The sequence below is a fragment of the Culex quinquefasciatus genome, chromosome 3 (assembly GCF_015732765.1).
Source record: "Culex quinquefasciatus strain JHB chromosome 3, VPISU_Cqui_1.0_pri_paternal, whole genome shotgun sequence".
Taxonomy (NCBI): Eukaryota; Metazoa; Arthropoda; class Insecta; order Diptera; family Culicidae; genus Culex; species Culex quinquefasciatus.
Window position 1 is genome coordinate 134,733,702 of NC_051863.1, and position 25,638 is coordinate 134,759,339.

Here is a 25,638-nt window from a genome sequence, read left to right on the forward strand (position 1 = left end):
GATGCACTTCCGGCGGTCAGTCGAACGGAGTTCGCGAACAAGCTGCACCAAGTGTTTGAGGACGTTAAGCCACCAGCAGCTTCGAACCACGGTAAACGCAGTGTGTTCATCAGTGGCGACCTTAAGAAGTGCTCGCATGTCTTCGTGCGCATCGATTCCGTCAAGCGATCACTGCAGCATCCGTACGACGGTCCCTACGAGGTACTGGAGAGGGGAGACAAGAGCTTCAATGTGCTGGTAGCAGGAAAACAACAATGTATTTCCATCGATCGACTGAAACCGGCGTTCATCTGCAATCCTGAGGTCAACGCGCACCCCCAAGATGATCCAGCAACGAAAGTTACACCTTCTGGACACAGAGTGCGATTCTTGGTGTAACTGGGGGGAGGCTGTGGGATCCCGGGTGAACCACCCTGTGCAGAGAGAGAGAACGAGAGACGACATCTGGTGACGTCTATCGTTCTGCCGTTTTCCGCCATTCGTGACGACGCGCTCGAAAGAGTCACAAGTTGGATTAACTCGAAGATCAAATAAATCTCGTTAGATTATTAATCCTCCGGCTTTTATTATTCGCCTCGTCCGTTCCCCTACAAACCTATCATTATTGTGAAACAGGAAATGGGACTGTGATAAAAATGAGCAACATTTTACGTGTATTTTACGGGTAGATTATGGATGTATTTATTAATTCTGCGTTAGCAATAAAGTATTACGAAAGAGCAAACATATTGAATTAGATGCAAAAGAGTTCGCCGCCCCATCATCTTCCTTACTTCTTATCATCGCCCTCCTTGTCCTTCTTGTCCTTGTTGAGCGACCCGACGGCGTCGCGGATCGCCTCCGAGTGCGGATCAACGCCGGGCAGATTCTCCAGCACGCTCTGCAGGAACTCGGGATCGGTGATGACCTCGTTGATGTCCTCGTCGACCTCCATCGGCGTTTCGTCCTTCTTCTGGCGCTTGGCCGGCTGCGAAATGGGCGTTTCCTGCTGGGCGTCCTGCATGGACATTTGCATGGCGAACGCAATCTGCTCCTCCTCGGTCATGTTGGCAAAGTCGGGCATCGCGTCGTCCGAGGACAGTGCCAGGGCACGTTCCAGCAGCGCTTCCTCCGTGTTGGGCGCCGCAACCGGAGCACCACTGCCGGAAGCGCTTCCTTCCTGGGCAGGAACGGCCACGCCAGCTTCCGCGCCACTGTCGGCCTGAGCACGGCGCGTTTCGTCCTCCTGGCGCTGGCGTTGCTCTTCCATCGAGACACGCAGGGCCAACGCCAACTCCGGATCCTCGTTCGGATCGACGCCAAACTCGAATCCGGCTCCACCTAGTCCCGCACCTCCGGTTCCATCCTCACCCTGAATAATCGGCGAAGAAATCAACGCCTCGGACAGCACGGAACCACGCGGAACGCAAACCAGGTGCGATCCGGTACCATCCTTGCCATTCAACACGCTGATGAACGCCGTGAAGACGTCGTTGTTCTTCTGGTGATCCCCGAAGCTTACAATGTCCACGTTGACCTTCTCTTTCTTCAACTTTTTAGCCAGCTTGACCAAATCCCCCTCGTCGTGCACAACCGGCGAGCCAACAAACACCACGATCCGCATCTTGTGGTTCTTGCCTAAAAGAATATCGATTAATCTCAATTCAAAAAGACCCCCTCTCGGCGCTGGAACCTACCCTGGCGATGCTTCAGCACCAGGTGCGCAATCCGCAGCCCCGTCAGCAGGTTAATGTCCCCGTTCGGGTTCACCAGGTGCAGCTTCGACAGGATGCGGCCCACGTCGCTCGTCAGCGTGGCCAGCACCTCGGTCGTGTTGGACATCGTCATCAGGCCGACGTTGTTCTCCGGGTTCGAGCGGACCTTCGACAGACACACCAGATTCACGCCGTCCTTTTGTGCGTTCAGTCGGGTCGGGAAGTAATCGCCGTTGCGCTGGTAATCGCTGTTGTCGAAGCACAGCATCGTACTTTCCAGGACCATTTTGCTGCGGGGGGTTTTTGGAAACTGTTTCCGCGGGATTATTTTTACGTTTAATTTGAGGATTTTATTGTTCCAGAAGTCGAATCGCCAAGCAAACGAAATGTCGCACACAAAATGCCTTGTAATCGTCGGTTTGACAGATGAGGCGTGTTTCACTTGCTTTGTGATGGGTGGCGACGGGAGGGAGGTGAGCCCTCTTGCACGCTCAATCTATGTTGGGCTAGTTGGGTGCAGCATTTTATGCAGTACTTTTTGCACTCATTCAATGAGTAAAATTCGCTTAAAGTTCAAAAAGTCGAAACTTTTCTGTGACGGAGAACAGTTTTAATGCAAAAATATCATTCATTTAGACAAATTTTGATTAAAAAAAATTATCGCAAAAATTTAAAGGAGTCCAAATTACCCCCATATTTTTTTGTGGGTAATATGGACATCCATATGGGGTAATTTGGACATACCTTGTGGGGTAGTATGGACATGGACACCTTTTGTGGGGTAATTTGAACACATGTAGAAGGATGGGTTCAAAATTTGATTTTTGAGCATATTTTGATCATTCAACCTGGTTTTGAAACTGTTTTATATTTTAATAATGTTTTGTTTTGCTCACAATATTTCATCAAAACCATTAGAAATTTCATAGAAATTAATTGGAAGCGAGTTTTTCACCAATGTGTAACAGGTCGTGCTCCGATTTGGATGAAACTTTCAGCGTTTGTTTGTCTTTACATGAGATGAACTTGCCAAATATGAGCCCTGTATGACAACGGGAAGTGTGTTAAAACGAGCATTGATGTTTGAGGTCCAACAAACTTGAAAAAATCTTAAAATTGCTCGCATTTCTGTAAAACTTCATCAATTCCAACTCTCTTAGTTGCATTCGATAGGTCTTGTGAAGCACTTCAAAATGTGCCATAGACATCCAGGATTGGTTTGACTTTTCTCTTAGCTTTTGCAAATTACTGTTCAAAATTGTTTTTTTAAACCTTAATATCTTTTTGCAACAGCCTCCAACACCCATACTCTCATAGATCATAATTTAGGGAATTTCATGGACTATAAGCCTACGGTATTAACTATTTGGCCAGTCACCGTTTTTCTCATAGTTTTTCGATTTTTCTATAACAAACATTTTACAACGTTAGTTTTTGCCCTGTATATATAGGCTTCCACAGCGGCACTTTTTGGTCTCAATTTTGACATAGTCGGAATCCTCGGAAAATTTCACGTAAATTAGAAGTATTGGAGTGGAAAATTTGATTTAAAAAATAATTTAATAAAACATTTTTGACAAAAAAATCAATCTTATTTACCCTGTGATCAATACGTCAAATGCTGTATCAAGTAGGCGAAAACCTGCTTTAAGCGGTGTATGCACATCGGAAGGAACCGGTCAAGAAAAAATTCAAATAGGCAGCAGCGGCAGCGAAAGCAAGCCAGATAGGGTGAAGAAAAGCCCCAAGAAAACGCTCCTTCTCCTTTCTCGAGTTTTTTTTGATTAGGTCCTATAAACATATGAAAGACAATGGTTTATTGGTCCTTTTCAAAAAAAACTCTGGCTTTGTTCTGCTGTTCGTAAAGCTGTTTTTTGACCCCTTTCCTTCCGATCGCCATACTAGCCTTAAAAAATATCATTAATTTAGATACATTTTAATAAAAAAAAAAACATTTTTATCGCCAAAGTTTAAAGGTGTCCAAAGTACCCCAATATTTTTTTTGTGGGACATGCCTTGTGCGGTAATTTGGTCACATGTTGAAGAATGGGTTGACCATTTGATTTTTTGAGCATATTTTGATATTGCTCACAATATTATTTTTTTGCCCTTCAAACTAAGAAAAAAACACCATTAGAAATTTCATAAAAATTAATTAAAAACAATCAACATTAGAGACTAGTAAAACGGTAAATGTGCGGTAATCAGATTTTCAACCATTCGAATATTGGAATAAATTTATCTAAATAAAGAAAATTAGGGGTTTTGTGAAGTTCTCATTGCTCTTATTCCATTTTGAGTGTTTTGACATTTTAAACCCTGCTAAATCTATCTTAATTACTCTAAAAGATCAACCAACCATGATATTTTTTGTTGCCTGACAGGTAATCTGTCAGGTTTGTCCAAATTACCCCATAGACCTTGTCCAATTTACCCAAGAATTTACCTCTATGGCATGTTCTATCAAAAGTTGCAGTTTTTGATGCTAAAAATGGATAAAATGCACAATATCTATACGTACATATCTCAGTCATCGTTCAAACAACCCAATTAAACAAAAAATATCCACTTTATTGCCATTTCATGCATATAATCCCTGCAAAACCATATTTCCCATCTCTCAAATATAAGAACATAAGGCAGTGCAAGTCGGCCTTATACATATTATAGCAAAACTACTCAACCTTGTCACTTAAATGGCCGTTTTCACTTATTTCTCCAAAAAATACCCGATATTTGTTTACATTTTGGTCAGTAAAAACTGTCGTACTCCATCAATGTGGATGAAATCTGGTAAGATGTTAGTTTATCGAGAAATTAAAAGTGAGAGTGTGTGCAACATGGAGTTAAACTTTCTATGAAGTTGCTGTGAAGGTTACCATGGCACTTTGAAAAGTTTAACTCCATGTTGCACGCACACACTCTCACTTTTAATTTCTCGATATGTTTCTTAAACATGTGCAAAAAAAAGCAGTTGAAAATATTGTCACATCTCCAAGATGTTCGAAGTTTTGGTGATCTGGTGCTACGATGCTACTCACTACCCAACATTCTTTTGTTTGGCGACGTCAATTTTTGGCATACTGGAAACTGACTTTGATTCAGTGGTCAATTGAGCACAGGGTCCTAAAGCCCTACGTAAAATTTTATATACAACGGTAAAAAACACGATTAAAAACCATTTCTGATCTATTTTTTTCATTTTCATGCAAATAAATAAAAATAAATTGACAAGACAACATTTTTTCGATGGATCAACTATGGTCCCCTTGCAACAAGCTGTCAAGTAGGAGCTTTTCTGTCAAGAAGGACCGCGAGGTTAATTTTTCAAAATTGATTTAAAAATCCATTTTAAACTCTTTGTGGTCGTACAAAGGGTCATTGTACTCAGAAAAATAAGCTTTATCGCTGTGAACAATAATATCAGCAATCTAAGCTTCATTTTAGGACCTAATTGAGCACAGGGTCCTAAAGCCCTATGTAAAATTTTATGTACAACGGTAAAAAAAACACGATTAAAAACCATTTCTGATCCATTTTTTTCATTTTCATACAAAAAAAAAAAATAAAAAAAAAATTGACAAGACAACATTTTTTCGATGGACCAACTAAAGTCCTCTTGGAACGAGCTGTCAAGTAGGACCTTTTTTGTCAAGAAGGGCTGCGAGGTTAATTTTTTAAAATTGATATAAAAATCCAGTTTAAATTCTTTGCATTCGTACAAAGGGTAATTTTACTAAGAAAAACAAGCTTTATCGTTGTAAACAATAATATCACAAATTTAAGCTTCATTTTAGGACCCAATTGACGTTCTGGTTAGTGCAACTGAGCTGCCCGGTGAGCGTCGTTAGAATTCTATCAAGGTGAACAAAAGTCGTCACGTTGCTTATTACTGCTTTAATTTACACGTATTCGCTCAGAAAATGTCTTAAATCATTGTGCTTACTAAAAATTCGTTGTCGGAAATTCTTTTTTGGAGCTGTAAATTTTAAACCTCGTTCTGCCTCGCTCTCAAAATTATGTTTCGACACGAATGGGAAAACTTTGTTTTAGGCTCACTAAAATTTGACCAATTTCTCGCAAGAGTGTAAGGTAGCAAATCAAGAGGTACAATTTATTTCAGTGTAGAAAAGAAATGACATCGATTTGTTTTGGTTTCCGAGTGAATCAAAAATTGCAAAATTTTCAGCAACATTTTGATTTCTTATAAAAAAATAGCGTAAAATCAAGAAAAACTATTCTAACAAACTATACTACGATGACTGAACAAACGGAACATTTACTAGCGCTGAAAGGTAATTCATTTGTAGAAGCATTGAGAAGCAATCAGAAGATTTCTATTAATTTTCAACCTTCCAGTGATGCGCCTGACGCGGCCCACCCTGGTCAGCTCGCAGATCGTGACGGCCGAGGCCAAGGACCTGCCGCAGAACACGTTCGAGAAGATCCTACGAGGAACGGCCACGACGGTGCAGGGCGCCGAAACCCTGACGGCGGGCCAAATGATGCTGCTGCCGCAAAGTTTCGGCAACATTTACCTGGGCGAAACGTTTTCCAGCTACGTTTGCGTGCACAACTGTCGAGCGCATCCGGTCAGCAGCGTGACGGTGAAGGCGGATTTGCAGTCGAACAATACGCGGATTAGCTTGCCGATTCACGTGGATAAGGAGGGCCCGCAGACGTTGAACCCGGACGAAACGATGGACGATGTGATCCATCACGAGGTGAAGGAGATTGGGACGCACATTTTGGTTTGTGAGGTTTCTTATATGACGCCGGCGGGGTTGGAGACTTCGTTCCGGAAGTTTTTCAAGTTCCAGGTGGTGAAGCCGTTGGATGTGAAGACGAAATTTTACAACGCGGAAACCGACGAAGTGTACCTTGAGGCACAGATTCAGAACATTACCGTGGGACCAATTTGTTTGGAGAAGGTTGAGTTGGAGAGTTCGGAACAGTACACGGTGGTGCCGTTGAACAACCTGCCGACCGGGGAGTCGGTGTTTTCGCAGCGGACGATGCTGCAGCCGCAAAATAGTTGCCAGTTTCTGTACTGCATCAAGCCGATCGCGGAGATTTTGAACGATCCGAAGGCGCTGAAGGCGGCCAACAATATCGGCAAGCTGGACATCGTGTGGCGGTCGAATCTGGGCGAACGGGGACGGCTGCAGACGAGTCAGCTGCAGCGGAGTGTGAGTTTTAATATATAATTTTAAGAGTTTCCAGCTGATAACCGAAAATTCTTTCAGCCCATCGAGTACGGCGACCTGCGGCTGGCCGTCACCGAGGCCAACAGCACGGTCAAAATCGGCGACGCGTTCGACTTCCGGTGCCGCGTGACCAACACGAGCGAGCGCTCGATGGACCTGGTGATGCACCTGAACACGAAAACCAAGATCGGCTGCGGCTACACCGGCCAAACGGAGATCTCGCTGGGGCCGCTCGAGCCGGGCAAGTTCAAGGACTTTGGGCTGACGGTTTGCCCGGTGCGGTTGGGACTGATTACGATCAGCAACCTGCAGCTGACGGACGTTTTCATGAAGCGAAAGTACGAATTTGACGACTTTGTACAGGTGTTTGTGGTGGACGAAGACTACAACGAGGAGGAGTTCCAGCTGGACAAGTACGTTCGGTATAGCATTCCACAGACGGCTTAGGCTTCTGATTGATAGCAGATTAGCAATTTTTATTTATTCACGTTTTTAAGCACACTTTACCGAAGGAAATAAAACCATTCACCAAAAAAACAAACAAAACGAGAGATTCCTTCCGGTGCGGGGGTGCCACTTCCGGCATCCGGCTTACTTGCCCATGCGCTGGATGGACCATTCCTGCTGGCACAGTGGGCACCGATTGTTCTGCTTAATCCACAGCGACATGCAGCAGTGATGGAAGGAGTGGTTGCACTCGCCCCAAACAACGACGCAATCCTGGCGCCCGAGCGTGTCCTTTTTGCTCTCGGCCTGGCAGCGCAGGCAGGCATCTGAAAGGGAAAGAAGAGAAATAAGTTGAACAATCATCAATTTGTCAATCTAGTTAAACTATTGCGTCATGTTCTGTTTTGTGGGTTGTTGTCGTGGGGGCGAAGCAATTCCAATCAAACTCGATCGATCGACGACATTCAATGAAAGTTTGCCACGCATAAATATCGGCTTGCAATTGGCGCAGATTGCCGGCGAAGGACAGCCGCCAGATTGTCAATCTGGTTATTGATAGATGGAGCATCGTGCGACAGGGTGGCGGTTTCGGGAAATCGATGATTCGCTTTTTAAAACAGACTAAAGACTCCTGAATTTTCTAAAATTGCTTGATTTTTTGCCCGTTCTGGAAATTTCTGAAAAGTTGGCATTTGATGTCCCCTAAAACATATTAGAAAATAGAAAAAAAAATCAAAACAGCGTTTTTTTTGCAAATCAAGTTTAAGTGACAAAAAGTGAAATAAAAAAACACCAATTTTTCAGTGTAGTCCTTATCCATACCTACAACTTTGCCGAAGACACCAAATTCGCAATTCGCAATTTTCAGTGTAAGAACGGGCCTTGACCGATCTTATGCACCAGGTTCCCGACGAACACGCACTGCCCTTACACCTACATCTCACCCTTGCTCTGAGTCAGTACGAGCAGCACGCTAGAACACGCTTTGAGTGTTCGTGCCAGGCATGCACACCTTCTTTTCCGGTTACGCATTTTAACTCGGCCGGGGGTGGTACATTGCGTAGGGTTTGATATAAGTATAAGCGCCTAACCATTTATAGTGTGCCTATCAACTTTCATTAAAGCAAAAACTGTTATATTTTTAGTTTGAATTCAAAAACTAATTGATATTTTACTGTGTATTGTTTTCTCCTGAAATCTCCCCTATTGTTGAGTCGTGTTTATCTGTTGCTATTTCTTTTGTCGCGGTGTTTTGTTATAATATTTTGGTCCTAAGCATTTTAGAAAAGTTTTTCAAAAGTACAATAGTAATATTTGTGTTAATCCTTTAATCATTCCATAAATTGAGTAAGGGCTCGAACCTCACTTGCTTAAGAAAAAGGTGAAGTTTCAAAACAATGGACAGTGAAGGAAATATACTATGTAAAGAATCAATAGTAAAAGAAAGATAGTAATTTATGAAGTAGATAAAGAAATTAACAATCGTTAATAAATAGAGGCAACAAACAAGCTTAGATTTTATTGAGGGCAATTCTGGAGCAACACGAGAAAAGGGCGGATAAGCATTTTGACATCTAGAATTATTCTGCAAATTCCGAGCCAACAGGTAACTTTTTCACAAAACTCGATGTGTTAAACAATAGCTGGCCTTCCCAGCTACCATCTAACGTAGCGAGTTTTGTTAAATAGTTACCTGTTGTTTTGGAATTTGCAAAATAGCTCTAGCTGTCAAAATGCTTATGCGCCCTTTTCAAATGTTGCTCCAGAATTTACAGGGAAGATGAGAAATTATTCAAATAGATAAATAAAGAAAAGGCACATGGTAAACAAAATTGACATCGCTGCCAAATTAAGGGAAAGAAGACAGTTTGTTACAGCAGCATCAATTGGTAAAATAGAGTGGAAAAGCGTTGAGAAATAAGAGAATCAAATAAGTAAAATCGAAATCAAATGGAGGATAGTAAACAGAAGCCGTTTTAGAAAATCAGTGAAACAAAATAAACAGAAGATAGCTGTTAGTTGAAATGGAAAGAAGAGAAACCCCGTTCTGCGACGTTCAGGTACATCCACAGCAGTTGACTCAACATACTGCGAATCAAAACAATACCGTCTACAATCACAAATTACTTCCCTTTCCCACATTGACGCGCCCCTTTCTTTTAGCCGTCTCGACTCTGACCCTCGCTGGTCAAAGGTTTACGAGTCGTTTCCACAGGCCACCAGCTAGGTTACACCTTGTCATCATGATGACTAAACCAAGCCAACGTGGAGGTAAGAAAATAGGACACTTGCAAGGAACCAGAGCCATGCTGTTTTGTCCAAACAGCACTACGGATGTAGTTGGGCTCCTTCCGGGATGTTCCTCGCATGGGTGTGTCAACCGACGAGTATCATCAGTATCATGCACCCTTGGCCTGCAACTTTGCCGAAGACACCAAATTGATCAGAAAATTCCTTCAAAAGATACAGATTTTTGAACTTTCATATATCATTTTTGTATGGACAGCTGCCTAATTTGTAAGGAAAATGATATGGACAAACTAATGATGCAAAATGGCTTCTTTGGTCCACGCAGGAAAAAAAAGGCATATTTGAATCAACAAAACGTTTTGTTGATTTGAAAATCAAGATTTTTGTTGAATCAATCACTAAACGTCAAAGCAACTTTTTCAAAACAAAAAAAGATTTTTGTCGAATTGAGAAAATCAAGGTTTGTTTCAACGCAAAATCGGCGTTGTTTATATTCAACAAAAATTTTGTTGAATCAAACCTCGTACAGGCTGATTCTACAAAATATTTTTCTGCGTGTCATAGGGAAGGCCCCGACAAAGTTTGAGCCAAATAAAAAAAAATCCATTTCTGGTTTTGGTAGAGAATTGCTCATTTGAATGAACTTTCTGTCAGCGATTATTTCCGAAATCGAAATTTGATCGCTTACACACAGCGCCTATTATGATCGTCAGTGTTTGATGAACGTAAACACAAAGACGAAACGGACGAAAAATGAGCACCACTCAAGCAGCCGCCAGAACAAGACAACGTTCTCTTTCTCTCATTTTTATTCTCTCTCTTCCTTGTGTTTGCTGCGTGGTGACAGGAGTCATTTGAATGCGATCATGGGAGAGATGATCGGAATCTCGGTAGAATCAAAACGACAAACGACCGTTCTCTTAGCGAATGTATTTCTAGAGGTAAGTCAATGACTGTGTGAGTGACTTTGCGTAGCCCTTTCTTTTGTGTGTGAAACAAACCAGAATGTAAAGATCAGGTTATCGTGGTGAAGACGGTTGGACTGTTCTGTCACCTAAATTCCGTAGGCACTGATGTGCTTGGTAATTCTACTTTTAGTCCTGAAAAGATAAATAAAAAAATGGGAATTTCCTAACAGAGCAATTCTCTACGAAATCGGTCTTTTTTCTTCAATTTTATTTTTTGTATTTTTTAATCCGTCTGAAACTTTTTTGGTGCCTTCGGTATGCCCAAAGAAGCTATTTTGCATCATTAGTTTGTCCATATAACTTTTCATACAAATTTGGCAGCTGTCCATACAAAAATGATATGTGAAAATTCAAAAATCTGTATCTTTTGAAGGATTTTTTTCATCGATTTGGTGTCTTCGGCAAAGTAGGTATGGGTACGGACAACACTGGAAAAAAATGATACACGGTTAAAAAAATTTTGGTGATTTTTTTTTAACTTTTTGTCACTAAAACTTGATTTGCAAAAAAACACTATTTTTTTTCATTTTTTGATATGTTTTAAAGGACATCAAATGCTAACTTTTCAGAAATTTCCAGGTTGTGCAAAAAATCTTTGACCGAGTTATGAATTTTTGAATCAATACTGATTTAAAAAAAATATCTCAGCAACTAAGGGTCGTATCAACAAAGTTTTTTTTTTTTTTTTTTTTCTTAACTTATTTTTATTAGGTCCTTTTAGGTGCTGTGACCAGGTTGGGACCGAGGATCAGGTTAACAATATATAATAACAAAACAAAACTCCTTAAATTCCATACTTGGAGATCATGTAACTGACGAGGGTTACTTGGTCCAAGCGGGTCTTGCAGGTCTTGAACCTGCCGATGTACTCGGAGAAAATCCCCCACAGCTCAGCCGAACTATAGAGTACCTCCCCGGCTTCCTTCTCCGTGGCTCCACCGCCTCGGGAGTCACCGTGGCTGCTTCCTGCTAGTCGAGGGCGATCCTTCGAATTTCCGTCCGGAACTGCGCCCGGCAGCGGAGGGAACTCCGCCGGCGTGAACGCCGGAACTGCTGGACTCTGCTTCTCCGCCTTCCTCGCCGGCGGTTTTGGTTTCGACGCCTGCTGTCGCCGCTGGATGAAATCCGCACGCTTGGGGCAGCTGCGGTCCGTAGCTTCGTGGGCACCAGAGCAGTTGGCACACCGCTTTGGCTGGGCTTCCTGGACTTCGCACTCGTCCGTCTTGTGGGGACCCCCACAGTTGTTGCACCTCCTTGAGGTGACAGTTCCTGGTTCCATGACCCAGCTGCAAGCAGTTCCTGCACTGGGTCACGTTCGGTCGCTTGTTCCGGTAGGCCTCCCACCGGATGTGAAATCTTCTCAAGCGCTTGATTTCACTCAGCTGCTTGAGGCTGGTGTACCCTTGGGAACGTAACAATGTACGGGGTTTCCTCTGACGAGGCGAACTCTCCCTTTCTCTTGATGGCGTGCACCTCCACAGCATCCAGGTTTTGCGATTCCTTGAGGGTCTTCTTGACGAATTCAGGTGAAGCCGACGGAAGTCCTCGGACGACGACGCGGAGTTGCCGCTCGCTTCGTTTCTCGTGGGTGTAGAACTCCACTTTGTTCGCAATCAAGTGGGCCCGCGCGGTCTCAAAACGCTCCTCGGAGGAACACAGCAATTTGATCCCAAACGGTGTTAGCTTGTAACTCGGCTTGGTTGTGCACGGCGACATTACAGTCCTCAGCTTGGCGTAGCTCGTATTCTTTACCACCAGAGGTGGTGGTTTCTTGGCCACTGGAACCACTGGAACCGGTGGGACGCTTCCTTTCCCGGCTTGGATACCATTGTTATTGTTGTTGTTCCCCGCCAGCGGACTGAACTTGTTGTTGTTGAGAAGATTCTCCTCTGAGCCATCCCCGACAACGGCTCCGTTGCTGGTCTTCCTCCGCTTCCCCGTTCCATTTACGGAACGAAACTCGTCCCCGTCGGAAGATTCTTCCACCTCCATCCGTAAGCACTGTGCCGCGCCACGAAAACAGCAGAAAAAAAACAACCGCTGTCTCCGGCTGTCAGACGTAAAACCATATCAACAAAGTTCAAAAAAGCAAAATATAGAGAATTTTCTAAAGTGGGCAAACATGTGCACTAATTTAAAAAAATTAAAAACTGCTACTATTTTCAAAAAAGTTACCTAAAAATGGATTTAACTTGAAAACGGTGCACTTTATCAAAATTTCACAAGAGTACTTTTTGATTGCAAATTTGATTTTACATCGAAAAATGAAGTTGAAAATTTTTTGCGACCAATATTTCGATTTTTTTTAAATCAGTATTGATTCAAAAATTCATAACTCGGTCAAATTTTTTTTTGCGCAGCCTGAAAATTTCTGAAAAGTTGGCATTTTATGTCTTCTAAAACATATAAAAAAAATAGTGTTTTTTGCAAATCAAGTTTTAGTGACAAAAAGTTAAATAAAAAATCACCAAATTTTTTTTAGCCGTGTATCACTTTTTTCCAGTGTAGTCCGTACCCATACCTACAACTTTGCCGAAGACACCAAATCGATCAAAAAATTCCTTCAAAAGATACAGATTTTTGAATTTTCATACATCATTTTTGTATGGACAGCTGCCAAATTTGTATGGAAAATTATATGGACAAACTAATGATGCAAAATGGCTTCTTCGGGCATACCGAAGGCACCAAAAAAGTTTCAGTCGGATTAAAAAATACAAAAAAAAACTCGAATGACCGAAATCTGAGAGAACTGCTCAACAATGTTGTAGGTTATGTCGAAGACACCAGATTGATTAGAGAATCCCTTCTCAAGATGCGTGTTTCAAAAGATCTCAGTGAAAATAATAATAACAATGTTTTATCAACTGCTTGACATTGAAAATCTGGCCAATAGCTCCTGAGAGATCGGAATTGAAAATTGGGTGCGGTTTGGCGACTCTCAACAAACTTTTTTTTTAATTTTTTTTTAATGTTGAAAAAAATCCCTCCTTTTTATAGAAAGAATGAACAAAAAATGCTGTTTATTTTCGATCAATTCAAACATAAATGCAAGCATAAATGGGTTAAAATAAACATATACCTTATTTGAGAAATGAAAAATAAACAGCATAATTTTTATGCAAAAAAACGAAACGAAACTATTGGCACTACGCCCCCCGGGGCATGGCCTTCCTCTAACGTGGGATTTCTGCTCCAGCGCCTCTGACGAGACAGGAGAAATTTATTTTTTATGAGAAATTAATTTTTATGCCTTTCTAGTTAATTGGTCATAGAAAAAAACCAGAATAGTAAAATTACGAAAATTTGGGAAGAATATAACTTTGAAGTAATTTTAACACTATAAAATATCCAATTCATGCAAAGTTACAAAAAACGTCAAAATGAAAAAAAAAAATGCTTTACGGCGAATTCGAAAAGGAAATTAAAAAAAGGTAAGCTGTGTACAAAATAAAAAAAAAAGTTTACAGGATTTTCTATCAAAATATTATAATTTATAGATTATTATTTGGTAATATAAAAAAAACTGTTGAAAAATAAGTTTGCAAAAATATTTCAATATAAAAAACGAAGTTTAACCCTCTACAACCCAACCCCGCCTCTAGACGGGCTTCGATTAAAAAAATCGCCAAAAATCCATTTTTCAACCAATTTTTGATCTTCAAAAAGCATTGGAAAGAAGAACTATTAAAATTTTGGAAAAATTTAGGGTTGGAAGTTTGACTTGTTTTATGTGACTTTGCCAATGTTTTTAAAAATGTCATTTTTTTTGGGGGCAACTTTGGCTGTGTTTTTTACTAACATTTCCTATATTTTAAGTAAAAAGAAGTATGCAGTAATTTTTCTAGTGTCCCAGACTATGCCTCTACGCATTTATTTACAATTTAAATGATAATGGTTCCATTTTACAATGTGAAAAACATGCAAAAAATTGAAAAAGTTACTGTAAAAACATGAAAAAATTAGATAGGCAAAATGTAATGATAGGAGGTGGTAGAGTAGGCCAAATACTACCAAAAACAAACATAAACTAAACAAGATAAATGCAAATTAAAATACTAAAAATTAAACAAGAAAAACATAAAACAAGAGAAGTAAAGTTTTTCGTAGAACAAAAGTTGCTCAAAATGACCTCCTGAACACGGGAAAAATAAAAATTTTCGAAAAAAAAATTTGGGCAGTAGAGGGTTAAGTCGATATCGTGGATGCCAAATCAACTCATTGAAACTGAAAACTTCCATGATCTTCACTCAATGAAGCATCGCAACTTTGTAAAGGCCGATTGAATTCTTTTCGACACGTACAATTATCGCGTCATTTCGCGTATGCCAAACAAGTCCAATTTATCTTCGTTACAATTAGTTTTGCGCTGCCATAATATTTAAACAATTGAAACTTGTTGAAAAAAGAGGCCAAAATTCGCCGTCCATAAAAATTCCACTGACGCCTTCGTCACATCGCCTTTTATCACAATTTCACAATCAACAGTATCCTCAAACCATTTTTTTCTGTTCCGAACTTGGGTGAATTGAAAGGGTCACACCCCATCTCGTGCAAAGTGAACAAAAAAAAAACAAACATTTTATTGCCATCAATTAAAGGAACAACCGATGTCGACGGAGTGCCTCCACTCTGACGTCAATGGGCGCTAGTTGATGAGTGGCGAAAGTGACGGACGAGCCCCCCGAGCTCAAAAACCCGCTAAAGGCCATTTCATTAAATTCTGTTTATCATAGATTTCTAAATTTATGCATTGTAAAAGAATCGTTGTCGTTGTTTAATTCGAGGATATTTTTTCTTTTGAAATATATTTTTCACTTTAATGAAAATAAAAATCACTTTTAATTTACTTAAACTTACATTTTGCAGCCATACAAGAAAATAAATATTGCTAACGAAAAATAAGAATAAGAAGGAACATTTTAAAATTACCACGTCATGTGAATGTACACACATAGAAAAAATATCGTACCACTAAAAGTAACCTACTTTTGCTATAAAATTAAGCAAAACCTAGCTAGAATGAAAGTAAATAACTAGAGTTAGTTTATTTGTTCATGTTTAAATTACAATTGCAAAATTTCCGCAAAATATTTATAACATGTTTTTTGTACCATAATATTCAGGTTTTTTTTTCAATTTTTTGATTTATTGATATGATTTGATATTTAAATTAGAACTTAAAAGAGATCAAAAATTTATTTAAATTGATCAAAAAAAATTGATTTATTGATTTGATTTGATTTTTGATTTAGAGCTTCAAGGAGATCCAAAAATATGCAAAAGCCTGACAAATTTGAAAAAAAAACAAGAAAATGCAAAAAATATAATCTAGGAATAGATGGGCGAGCAAATACTTCCCAGAATCTATTCTAGTTCAAGGCGTCACTTTTTCCCCGTGCACCATAATGGAAGTTAATTCATCATACATCGGCGGACATTCCCTAGAGCAGGGGTGCTCAAAGTTTTTGGAGGCCGGGCCAATTTTGAAACTCAAATGTGCTTGCGGGCCATATGTATAAAATTGTTTATTTATATAAAGAAATTACGATATATAAATGTGAAAGACTAAAAAATACATCTATTACTTGATGTTTTTCTTTAAATTTCTGTTGTTGTAACATTATCGTAATTTCAAAGTAATAGAAAACGGAAAATGACAGTTTTCAATCAGTTTTGTTGATATAATTGTTTTGGGAATTTGAAAAAAGGTATTTACTTGAATGTACTTGTGTTTTCATTTAAATTTTAAGTACTGTCAATATTTTGAAAATGAAAACATAAAATCAGAACAATTTATGCTACTGCATAATTTTATCTTTGAATTGTTACACTCATGAAAAATGCTTCAAATTTTTTTCCAACAATAAAGCCGATGCAAATATTAAAAAAAGATTTTGTCCCTCAACAATGGCCATGGTCGAGGGGAGGCAAAAAAATAGAACGAAATATGAAAATTGAAAATGCAAGCCAAAACATTCAATATTTCAATGAAAAAATTGTTGGAAATGTTAGAAAAACACAAATAGATTTGCAATCATAATTTTCAAAATAGGGGAAATTCTCGTATGTTTGGCAGGTTAAGCACTCGCTCCTAACTCCATCCAATTTGACGATTTTCACTATTTAAACAACTAATTTTGCAAAACTTTTGATAGAAACTTGCTTGCTCACTTCTTATTAAGCTATTTATCACTCGATTTCAGTTGAAAACGCTTTTAATTAGCTTGAATTGAATGTCAAAGTTCTGACCTGCCAACATTAGAGGCACGCTGGAATTAGATGCTGTTCCCCTATGTAAGATTCGACGAAAAAAATATATTTTTGCGAAAAACACTTTTTGTTGTTAATCGAAAGTTTACTAAAATTCAAAATATTTTTGAATAAACCCGAGCATGCCCAAAATGATTCTTAATGCAGAGGAATGCATTTTAAATGGATTTCAGATGATTGCACTTAAATAACAAAAGCTTTGAAAAATATTTGCAACCGCCTTATTCCTCCGATTTAAAAATTTTGTCTGTCTGAATCAGATGGTAGTCAATCAGTTCCGTTATCCAACTGTCATGAATTCGAATCCTGAGGTGGAATGTTTCTAAGTGCAAAGTAAGTATGAGGCTCAGTTTATTGAAATGGTCATAATGACTTTTAAATTAATATGAAATGCTTAAATTTTTGCTATTATTACAGTTTTATTTAAAAAAAGCAAAGCAATCAAAAAGGTTATGTGTGGTGAGTCACCCAAAACCTCTTATACGCAAATGGACAGACGTTTTACTTCCCCATCCGATAGAAGGCCAGGACGATAAGGCGGGAATCGAACCCGCGCCCCATAGCAACTTAGGGATCGGCAGCCGAAGCCGCTAACTACCACGCCACGAGGCCCTCCCACTTAAGTCAAATTTAAACGTTTCATTAACATTTCCAAAAATATTTGATGAATATTTTGACAATGTTTACTAGTTTCACTCACATTGAAACGTGTGAAAAAAATTTCAATTAGAAAGATTTTTGAACAACATATTTGTATCGTAAAATAAGGATAAAAAAAGAATAAATCATTAGTTTAATATTAGATCAGCACTAAAAGTTTAAAATAAAGTTTAATTTTGAAAAAGTTTAAAATCATTTTACAGATGGTCAACGGGCCATTTTACTTGATCATTCAAAATGGGTTCGCGGGCCACAAAATATCACCTCGCGGGCCACGTTTGGCCCGCGGGCCATACTTTGGTCACCCCTGCCCTAGAGCGTGGGCGAAAGCACGCGACTCGAAATATCGATTGCGCGTTCGTGTTTCACGGCACTCAACGAACGATGTTTCTTCAATTAATAGCAAAAAAGGAGGAAAGGTGAATCATATGGCTAAGTATTTTTCGGTAAAAATCACCGTTCACAAACAAGGAAATTTTAAATAATATTGCAAAAGATTAAAAATGAAAAAGTCTCAGGTCTTATTTTCAATTTTGACCTTTGAAAGAAAAAATGAAACAAATAAATAAATTTCTTTTTGAACTTTTTTTTAATCATACACACTTATATGTCTTTACCTATTCAGTAGTAGAAAAACCCGTATAGTTTAACTCGGTAAACCATCTGTCAAAATGAACAAAATTTGACTGAAAATCGGTAGTTCCATGAACAATAATAAACTTTATTACCGAATTTGTGTAAGATTTTACCAAACTTTTCAGCAGTTGAAAATTTGTTAAAAAAAATCTAAGTCTGTTGGTCGTATGCATCTCATACAATAAAAATAAAATAAGTTAACTAATTAAAGCAAAAATTTAAATACAAAATTCTGTCCTTTTTGTTTCTCTGTGAAACGATGCCGTCATCACGGTTTGGTACGCGGCGGGTGTGTGTTATTTCGTGCTTCGATCGCGCGTGTTGCATCAGCCAGTGTGGTATGAATGAATGGAGGGGGCCTGGCCACGAAGAAAGTGACCTCCAGACTCTCCTTCACAGAAATAAGGGACGCGCGGTCATTCGCGGTGACGGATTTCCCAACGTTGCGTTTAAGCACGCAAGCCTGTGAAATGTACCAGAACTAATGGCGTAGTGACGTAGAAGATTATTATTTTTTGTTTACATTGAGGGATAATTCTCGTTCATCGTTCAAAGGTCTAATATCAATCGATTTTTTTAGTGATATCCCGGGCAGACGGTAATAACAAAATTCATGCCGTTTCAATAACAAATACTGTTAAAATAACCAAAAGTGTTGTGGAATCTTCTTGAAAAATATTTTTTTAAAACAGTTTATGTTATCATAACAAAATTTGTTATTGGTCTGATATTGGTTGAAAGCCACAACAACTTTGGAATAACATTTTTTGTTATGGAAGAATACCTACAACTGTTATTGGGATGATCGGATTAGTAGTTAAAATAACAAAAAAATAATAACAAAGATTTGTTCTAAGAATAACTAAAATTGTTATAAAAGTCTGTTATAACGATAACTTTCCAATAATACCAAAATCATATCGACGAATAACAAATCTTGTTATAAATAATATAATATGTTATTGGCCTAGTATTTTCAAATATCAAAAAATGTTATTCCCAAGTTATTTCCGTCTGCTCGGGATAATACTTCTGATTTGAAGCTTCGTTATTCCTGAAACATTAGTCTAAGACTCTTAGACTAAGAGGTAATTTTGGTTCCGTGATCATAAATCAGAGGTACATTTTAAAATATTTCGTGACGATGGGGCAATACGACCCTTCCATTTTTCGGGGTTTTCACTAAAGTCTGATCTACAACAGGAATCTCGCAGCATCGCAGACGCAACCGCAAGTTTTGAACACAAGCAAATCAATCTAATCTTCTACAATGGCAATATTGCGGTGCTGCGATTTTGTACTAAAAACGCAGGATGCAGTTCGCAAGTTCTAAATTTTGAAATATATGAAAATTTTAGCAGGATTTCTGCGTTGACAGTTCCAAATGAGAAATCACAGCAACAAACGCAGCTCATTTTTGATACTCGTCATCGCGGCGCAACGCAGGATCGCAGCAGTTTCCCGATGTAGATCAGGCTTAAGACACGTGTTTGAATGATTACTAGCTCGAAACCGTGAATGTGGGGATTTTAAAAAAATATGATAAATTAAGTATTTGTCTGCTCTTCAACTTTGTAAAACCATGTTATATTCTAAAAAATAACCCTGCAAAGTTACAAAACTACGTAATTTTAAAATTAAAATTGGTGTTGCATGGGTGCAAAAAGTACATAAAATATTTCATAAAATACTATTTCTGACGTGTTTTTTTTTTCAGTAAAGACACGGCGTTTTTGGAACTATTTTGAAACTTTTTACGTTGTCAAATATTTTGATACCCATATTCAATAGTTTTTGATATTTGAAAAAAATACTTTCAGAAATTAACATACATGGATACAATATTTTTCGTTTTCAAATTTGATTTAGCTTTTTAAAAAATAAGTGCATTTTAAATATTATAATTTGTTAAAAAAATGTATCTCCGTGAAAAAAAATGTCTTTACATCTCTGTCGCTCAAAAGTTTACTGTTTTGGTTAACAAAAACATATATAAAAATACAATTTTGGAAATTCAGGTTTTGTAAAAGAAGAATACTTTCTTCGGTAATTATTTTAGTTTAGCATTTTTTTTTAATCGTCCTCATGCTAACCTTCAACTTTGCTGAAGACACAATTTTTTGTATTTTTTTTTTAATCATGCTGAAACATTTTTGGTGCCTTCGGTATGCCCAAAGAAGCCATTTGGCATCATTAGTTTGTCCATATAATTTTCCATACAAATTTGGCAGCTGTCCATACAAAAATGATATATGAAAACTCAAAAATCTGTATCTTTTGAAGGAGTTTTTTGATCGATTTGGTGTATTCGGCAAAGTTGTAGGTATGGATAAGGACTATACTGAAAAAAATGATAAACGGTAAATTTGCTGATTTTTTATTTCAATCATTGCCATCATTGGGTGAGACTTAGAAAACATCAATTTTTCTGTTTCTAAATCTTTGCATGGCAATATCTCAACAACTAAGGGTCGTATTAACAAAGTTCAAAAATGCAAAATCTAGAGAATTTTCTCAACTATTCAAAATATGTTTTTCAAAAGTGGGCAAACATGAACACTAATTTAAAAAAATGGATAACTGCGACCATTTTTAAATAAGTTACCTAAAAATGGCTATAACTTGAAAACGGTGCACTTTATCAAAATTTCGTTCTGAAAATATCTGAAAAGTTGGCTTTTGATGTCCCCTAAAACATATTAGAAAATAAAAAAAATAAAAAAATGATGTCTTTTTGCAAATCAAGTTTTAGTGACAAAAAGTGAACTTAAAAATCACCAAATTTTTTTACCGTGTATCATTTTTTTTTAAGTGTAGTCCATATCCATACCTACAACTTTGCCGAAGACACCAAATCGATCAAAAAACTCCTTCAAACGATACAGATCATACATTATTTTTGTATGGAAAGGTGCCAAATTTGTATGGAAAATTATATGGACAATCTAATGATGCAAAATGGCTTCTTTGGGCATACCGAAGGCACCAAAAAAGTGTCAGACGGATTAAAAAACACAAAAATTAAAATTTAAGAAAAAAGACCGATTTCGTGGAGAACTGCTCACTTGGCACGTAAACAAAAAGTTTAAAATTAATTTTGCGATGAATAGTGCCTTTGGCACTTCTTGACAGAAACTATTTTGTTTGGCAGCTCGTGATTTTTTTGTTCGAAAAATAGGCAACACTGCTAAATGAATTTTGACCAATTTGGTCTTCTTTGGTCACAGAAAAATTACACACAAAGTTTCATACAAATAAAAAAAAATCCATATAAAATTCTTTGTAGCGTAATTTGTTGTATAAGATTTTTTGTCAGTACCGTAAATTGGGTTGACATTGAAGGCTCATTTTTTTCAGGGACCATCCAAAAACCACGTGGAATTTTTTTTTTGGAAATCTGGCGATTGGTGATGGTGATTGTCCACGATCCATATAAAAAAGTTTTTTTTTTGTATGGACAATTGTCCACGAGAGGGGGGGGGGGGTAAAAGATTCCCAAAAAAGTGTCCACGTGGTTTATGGATGGTCCCTTTGCTGTTTGTACACAGAAAAAAATGATGGTAATATTCATCAGGAAATGGTGACAGATTTTGTGTCAAAATAAATGTGTAATATTAAATCAGAAAATTATGAATTTTCATCAGTTTCTGATATATATTCATCAGGTTCACATTTTACACATTTTTTTGGTAATATTACTCAAAAAAGAGGTAATATTAAAACTACCAAATTTTCAACATTTCAAAATTCAACTGTTTTTTGCTGTTTGTAGCTAATCCGTATAAAATCCGAAAATAACTAAGTAAAATCGGTAAATCTGTAAACTCAATCATTACCCAAAAGATCAAGAATCTTCCACTGGCAAGCAAACAGGAAGTGAATGACGTAAAACGTCGGCTGTCAACTTGTAGTATAGTTTCGATTTGCTTCTTGACTGATGGCCGTCGAGAAAAAAGATAAAACAAACCGACGACGGTCATTACGGTAAGTCATAATTAACACAGGGCTGTTTTATTTATGCGAACCATACTAAAATTAGTGTAGTGTATCTAATTGATCACTTGTGAAGATTTAAGGGTGAAGTAGTGCATAGTTGATTGGTTGTCGGTTAAAGTCGGTGTCGGTGTTCAACCGATATCTTGTATGATTTAAAGAACAAACATTCATCAGATATCGATCGCTACTGTCGCACAGATAATGACGATCTTGTCCGATCACGTGTCGCGTATTTAGATCATTATTCTCGGCCGCTTAACTCAGTGTGGTTAGTACATCTATCACAACTGCCCGCCCCGTACAAATTCTCGAGCCGTCGCGGCTAATTGTCGGCATCGAGTGTAGTAGGAGACACACGTCAATCACAAGACACACCTCCCAACAACGAGACGGTCGGGGTTCCGATATGCTGCCGTATAAATAGCACCATGTAGAACACCCCCTCTCCCTCCTCCTAATCAAGGTCTCTCCTCCGCGTCATCGACTTGGAAGTCGCGGGTTGATGGTCACGGGACGGAACGGAAATAGCTCCGAGGGACACACACACAGTTGGCCGGTATTGCGTCTTGGAATTTCGTGTTTTTGTTGTTGTTTTTTCCCTCCTCCTCCTCTTCTTCTTCTTCCACTTGATCTTAATTGCCCTGTTGCGAATTCATTCTAATCTGCGAAGCGCCACAACGGTTTTGCAACACGCTCATGGCAAATTGTTAGGAAGCATGAGTCGGCAAACTGACAGTGACAACTTGTAAGATCGGGAAGAGAGATCGGATATTTTGGGGGAGTCTGAGTCACCCTTATCAAGTTCGATTAGAGACAAAACAAACAGGTTCAAAAACTACCCTTTCTTCAGGTGTTCTAAATTTCCAAATTTATTTTTTTATCGGTCAAAGTAATATATAAGATCATCTTACAATACAGTAGAGCAATTCTCTGAGATTTCGGTCATTCGATTTTTTTGTATTTTTTAATCCGGCTGAAACTTTTTTGGGGCCTTCGGTATGCCCAAAGAAGCCATTTTGCATCATTAGTTTGTCCATATAATTTTCCATACAAATTTGGCAGCTGTCCATACAAAAATGATATGTGAAAATTCAAAAATCTGTATCTTTTGAAGGAATTTTTTGATCGATTTGGTGTCTTCGGCAAAGTTGTAGGTATGGATATGGACTACACTGAAAAAAATGATACACGGTAAAAAGAAAGTTGGTGATTTTTAATTTAACTTTTTGTCACTAAAACTTGATTTGCAAAAAAACACTATTTTTAATTTTTTTTATTTTTTTATATGTTTTAGAGGACAATGCCATCTTTTCAGAAATTTCCAGAATGGGCAAAAAATCTTTGACCGAGTTATGATTTTTTGAATCAATACAGATTTTTTCAAAAAATCGAAATATCGGTCGCAAAAATGTAAAAAAAAGATGTAAAATCGAATTTGCAATCAAAAAGTACTTTAGTGAAATTTTGATAAAGTGCACCGTTTTCAAGTTATAACCATTTTTATGTAACTATTTTGAAAAAAGTCGCAGTTTTTCATTTTTTTTAAATAAGTGCCCATGTTTGCCCACTTTTAAAAATAAATATTTTTGAAAAGCTGTGAAAATTCTCTATATTTTGCTTTATTGAACTTTGTTGATACGACCCATAGTTGCTGAGATATTGCCATGCAAAGGTTAAAAAACAGGAAAATTGATGTTTTCTAAGTCTCACCCAAACAACCCACCATTTTGTAATGTCGATATCTCAGCAACTATTGGTCCGATTTACAATGTAAAAACATGAAACATTCGTGAAATTTTCCGAACTTTTCGAAAAAAATATTTTCAAAAAATTAAAATCAAGACTAACATTTCAAACGGGCCAAACATTCAATATTAAGCCCATTTGAAATGTTAGTCTTGATTTAAAATTTTTGAAAGTATTCTTTTCGAAAAGATCGGAAAATTTTACGAATGTTTCATGTTTTAACATTGTAAATTGGACCTATAGTTGCTGAGATAGAGACATTAGAAAATGGTGGGTTGTTTGGGTGAGACTTAGAAAACATTAATTTTCCTGTTTTTTAACCTTTGCATGGCAATATCTCAGCAACTAAAGGTCGTATCAACAAATTCCGAAAAAGCAAAATATAGAGAATTTTCTCTGCTTTTCAAAAATATTTTTTTCAATAGTGGGCAAACATGGGCCCTATTTTAAAAAAATGAAAAACTGCGACTTTTTCCAAAAAAGTTACATAAAAATGGCTATAACTTGAAAACGGTGCCCTTTATCAAAATTTCACTAAAGTACTTTTTGATTGCAAATTCAATTTTACATCGAAAAATGAAGTTGAAAAATTTTTGCGACCGATATTTCGATTTTTTTAAAAAATCTGTATTGATTCAAAAAATCATAACTCGGTCAAAGATTTTTTGCCCATTCTGGAAATTTCTGAAAAGATGGCATTTTATGTCCTTTAAAACATATCAAAAAATAAAAAAAAATTAAAAATAGTGTTTTTTTGCAAATCAAGTTTTAGTGACAAAAAGATAAATTAAAAATCACCAAATTTTTTTTTACCGTGTTTCATTTTTTTCAGTGTAGTCCATATCCATACCTACAACTTTGTCGAAGACACCAAATCGATCAAAGAATTCCTTCAAAAGATACAGATTTTTGAATTTTCACATATCATTTTTGTATGGACAGCTGCCAAATTTGTATGGAAGATTATATGGACAAACTAATGATGCAAAATAGCTTCTTTGGGCATACCGAATGCACCAAAAAAGTTTCAGCCGGATTAAAAAATACAAAAATTAAAATTAAAGAAAAAACACCGATTCCGTAGAGAACTGCTCAGTAGTAGTAATCCGGAAGTCTCTCAAATTTGCAAACCATGGTTTCAAAAGAATTTATGCAAGCATTTTACTAGAATTTACAGACATGAATATTACTTTCTGCATCATATTTGTCTAAGTGATGAGAAGTTTGAGAGCCATGATCAAATTTTCAATGGGGAACACCAGTAATTTTCGAATGTCGAATGACATCTTTCCACGGTTGAATTAATTCATTGTCATCGATAATTTTACCGACGCACGGTATGACGGAAGCAATATAGGTAGAAAGTTGTGTTTCACCTTTCGATTACGAATATGTTCAATTCAATTTTTCAGAAAAAAAACGCGATTTCTCATATTAAGTACCACGGTAAGTCCACGCATTCTTCCTCTCCTAAAGATTCTGTGAAATGTGATCCGATCTCAGAATCCAGAAAACAACGGAGTAAAACCGGTCACATTATTTTTTTTAATGCATTAGACAATCGTGAGACATGTAATTTTATGGGAAATTTATTGTACTTTTAAAATTTAAAATAACCTAGAGAGGTAATTTTTCGTATAAAACAAAAAAAAATTAAGCTACGTATTTTTTATAACTTTGCGTTACTTTTTAGAGTGTAACAATGTTCTACAAAGTTGTAGAGCAGACAAAAACAAAAAAAAAATCAGAATTTTACGAAAA

General features: G+C 37.6%; 3 protein-coding genes across 3 annotated transcripts in view; 1 reads left to right on the top strand and 2 right to left on the bottom strand.

Annotated features, from left to right (window-relative positions):
- Positions 1-652: 652 nt before the first annotated feature.
- On the bottom strand, positions 653-2,117 carry LOC6036211 (26S proteasome non-ATPase regulatory subunit 4). The gene is made up of 2 exons (XM_001846234.2): positions 1,677-2,117; positions 653-1,617 (listed from the first exon to the last, which is right to left on the bottom strand). The coding sequence occupies exons 1-2, from the start codon at positions 1,978-1,980 to the stop codon at positions 770-772; spliced, it is 1,152 nt and encodes a 383-aa protein (XP_001846286.2). The 5' UTR covers positions 1,981-2,117; the 3' UTR covers positions 653-769.
- Positions 2,118-5,869: 3,752 nt separating this feature from the next.
- Positions 5,870-7,435, top strand: LOC6036209 (probable trafficking protein particle complex subunit 13 homolog). Its single transcript, XM_001846232.2, has 3 exons — positions 5,870-5,989; positions 6,054-6,883; positions 6,941-7,435. Exons 1-3 carry the CDS (start codon positions 5,953-5,955, stop codon positions 7,346-7,348), a joined length of 1,275 nt encoding a protein of 424 aa, XP_001846284.2. The 5' UTR covers positions 5,870-5,952; the 3' UTR covers positions 7,349-7,435.
- LOC6036207 (RING-box protein 2) overlaps positions 7,348-25,638 on the bottom strand; it is a 96,468-nt gene continuing 78,177 nt past the window's right edge. Inside the window, exon 2 of the mRNA XM_038264093.1 lies at positions 7,348-7,674. Coding sequence (XP_038120021.1) covers positions 7,493-7,674 — 182 coding nt within the window. The 3' untranslated portion in view covers positions 7,348-7,492. The remainder of the gene's footprint in view (positions 7,675-25,638) is intronic.

Coding starts and splice junctions, on each gene's coding strand:
- LOC6036211 (XM_001846234.2), bottom strand. CDS start 1,980: ATGGTCCTGGAAAGTACGATGCTGTGCTTCGACAACAGCGATTACCAG. Junction 1,618..1,676: donor GGTGCTGAAGCATCGCCAGG/GTAGGTTCCAGC, acceptor ATATTCTTTTAG/GCAAGAACCACAAGATGCGG.
- LOC6036209 (XM_001846232.2), top strand. CDS start 5,953: ATGACTGAACAAACGGAACATTTACTAGCGCTGAAAG. Junction 5,990..6,053: donor ACATTTACTAGCGCTGAAAG/GTAATTCATTTG, acceptor TCAACCTTCCAG/TGATGCGCCTGACGCGGCCC. Junction 6,884..6,940: donor CGAGTCAGCTGCAGCGGAGT/GTGAGTTTTAAT, acceptor AAATTCTTTCAG/CCCATCGAGTACGGCGACCT.